Below are 2877 nucleotides of genomic sequence, written 5' to 3'. Positions count from 1 at the left end.
CCCCCCCCCCCCACCCCCTCACCAAGTTCGCTCCCTGTAGTAGCAATCTGATAGAGTCTACTATTTATCACGTTTTTACAACACATATTGACACAATTATCTTTATCGTGTTTTTCAGGTCAAAGATGGGATTACCAAGGCAATGCTGGTGAGTTACTTCAAACTTAGTTATTTTATCTTCTAAATACGGACGGGGATTAATCTAATTAAAATTCAAATCCAGATGTTTCACTTAAAGATGGGTTTTCTTAATTTTTAGTGTCAAATTAAGTAAACTATTTGATTAATTGGTTATTCTAATGAATTATCATGTATTCTTAATCATATTATAATGTACATAATGCATATAATTAAGAGTTTTAACCAATCATACAAGTCCAAGTAGGAAAAGTCTGGATAAGCAAAAAAAGATTTTTTGACCTTTCTTGATTGGTTATTCATTGGAATTCTGCTAGTACTTCTCTTCTTATTTACCTATTCATGAATTAATTATGGATATATGAGACAAACTGGTATTTTCCAAGTCATTAGATTAGAACACCTCTACTTTATATTCATATATTAAAAAGTATAAAGTATTAGCATTTTCATTTTAACAAATGAAAATAAGGGAAACCCATCTTTAGAGATATGCAGAATTTGACCAAAATTAAAGGGACAGTCTGATTTTTTAATAGTAGATTTGAAAAGTTAGGTTAGGTGCTAAAAGTAGAAGACCAAAATCTAGAGAAAGGTGCTCCTTGACTTATCCTATGACGTATCTCTTTGTAACGCCCACTGTTATTGTAATATTCCCGAAACATTTTGGAGTTCGATCGTTGTTTTCTCATTCCTTTACATATCTTCTGCTTTTTTAATTTAGGACCAAGTTATTGGGCAAATTCGTACGTGGATTGTGGTCTTAACAAACAATCGCCGATTAACATCGAGTTGGCGGAGGTAATAGTGGATACAGATTTACCCGACTTTAACATCTCATCATTTAATAACATCGAGGGTGTCGAACAACATCTTGAAAATGTTTTTGGACATACAGGTTAGTTCTGTTTCAATCTAAATAAACCCTGATCTCCGTGAAGGGTAACTATTTGTAAACTCTGTAAACGGTAATACTTTACTCTATGGCGGGGTTGGAACACTGTCGGAAGCCAGTAGCGAGTCGAGATTGTTGTCTGCTTGAGCTCCTGTGGAATCAAAATTTAGACTATTTATCCCGTTAAAAACTTACTCAAGACTTCACTGTGTCAAGGTATGAAGAATGGCATTGTGAAGACCCAACATCAAACGAAAGGTTTATTTTCAGCCGAGGTGAAATACGGCGGAACTAACTTGACTATATCTGGGGGAAATCTTCATGGCACTTATATGGTGGACCAATTTCATTTTCACTGGGGTAAAGTGGACGGTCGAGGTTCAGAACATAAAATAAATAATAAATCTTATGACATGGAGATGCACATAGTCCACCATTCTACCCTATATTCTAATATCAGTGAAGCTATGAATAAACCTTATGGTCTGGCTGTCATCGGCTTCTTTGTACAGGTAAGAAATGCCAAGTTTTACATTTTGATTGATGAATATTGTATTTGAACTCAAAAAATGATTTTTTCCCCCACATTTTCAAACAAATTCAGAAATATGATTTTTATACGCTCTTGCCCCAAAATATGCCAGAATTCAACAAATCAATTCCATTTTTCAATAGTTTTCGTGTAGGAGAATTCTCTCAGACGCTCCAAGAGAGACTTGAGCCTTCGCACTTCCGCAGAGGTGACGCATTTTGAATCTCAACCTCGACAGTTGTTCCCCCATTTGGAATTCCCCTTTATATTTGTACCACCAGTCTCGGGAAGCAGAGTTACATCAGATAATGCGGGGTTGTAGATTAGTTTAAGTTGTGGATAATTAAGTAACTTAGTTGAGGGATACCTAATCCCATGAAACTGAGAATTGCATTCTTCAACATCCTTAATGTTTGAAAAATCCGAGGCAGCTATCTCTAGGTAATTACGGCGAAAAATGTCATCGACGTGTAGGTCAACCTCAATTGTTGTGTAATTTTTTAAGGTATCTGCTGAAGACAATGAAAAGTTCAGTGGATTATTGTCACATTTCGAAAATATCACACACGCAGGTAAGAATCTATATTTACTAATCATCGTAGAATCAGGATATTTTCGGTAGTACAGCATATTATTCGGTAATTAAAAGTCCAAAGAAATGAAATGAATGGAGTTTTACGTTCTACTTTTAAAGAGTGGCTGATCATATCAAGGCATTGGAGGATTCGTTTGGAGAAAAAGTATATTTTACAATGGTCCATGGCGGGAATGATGTTATATTTTTGTAACATGTGTTAAACAAACAACAGTATTGATCACAAACGTTATAAAGCCGGTGGCACAACTTTGTCCATCATGTAAAACAGTAGAAATAATCAATTATATCGATTGAATCCATTATATATCCCCTCATGTCCAACTGATGCCCAATTTGGTTCTAGTTTACAAAGTTAGCACCCCATAGAAAGCTTCCCTTGCGCCAATGATGAAAAAAGGTGTAACCAACTGTCGACAATCATTGTGTTTTATAGGTGATTCCACTCCAATACACGAGCCAATAGTCCTCTCTGAAATCATCCCAGAAGATCTAGAAGTGTACTACAGATATGACGGTAGCTTGACCACACCACCCTGCTACCAATCTGTAGTCTGGACCATCTTCCAGAAACCAATCTACATGTCCGAAAAACAGGTACGTTTGATCCTCTCGGACATCAGAACCGAAGCTGATCCGAAATTCCATATTTCCTCATTTCTCCCCAACCCTTTTTTTTCTTATCGCGATTAAGATAGCCTATGAGAACCCCCCGCC

At 36.4% G+C, this 2877-nt stretch overlaps 1 protein-coding gene across 1 annotated transcript in view; it reads left to right on the top strand.

The window, feature by feature from the left end:
• The window catches only part of LOTGIDRAFT_239347 (hypothetical protein), a gene marked incomplete at both ends in the record, with an annotated part of 10542 nt that overhangs the window by 7410 nt on the left and 255 nt on the right, over nucleotides 1-2877 (top strand). Inside the window, 5 exons of the mRNA XM_009054781.1 lie at nucleotides 119-148; nucleotides 863-1036; nucleotides 1304-1545; nucleotides 2071-2137; nucleotides 2597-2757. Of these exons, the coding sequence (XP_009053029.1) occupies nucleotides 119-148; nucleotides 863-1036; nucleotides 1304-1545; nucleotides 2071-2137; nucleotides 2597-2757 (674 nt within the window). The remainder of the gene's footprint in view (nucleotides 1-118; nucleotides 149-862; nucleotides 1037-1303; nucleotides 1546-2070; nucleotides 2138-2596; nucleotides 2758-2877) is intronic.

The sequence above is a fragment of the Lottia gigantea genome (assembly GCF_000327385.1).
Source record: "Lottia gigantea unplaced genomic scaffold LOTGIsca_224, whole genome shotgun sequence".
Lineage (NCBI taxonomy): Eukaryota > Metazoa > Mollusca > Gastropoda > Lottiidae > Lottia > Lottia gigantea.
The sequence above is the reverse complement of the archived record's forward strand: the minus strand, read 5'-3'. Positions and strand labels throughout refer to the sequence as shown.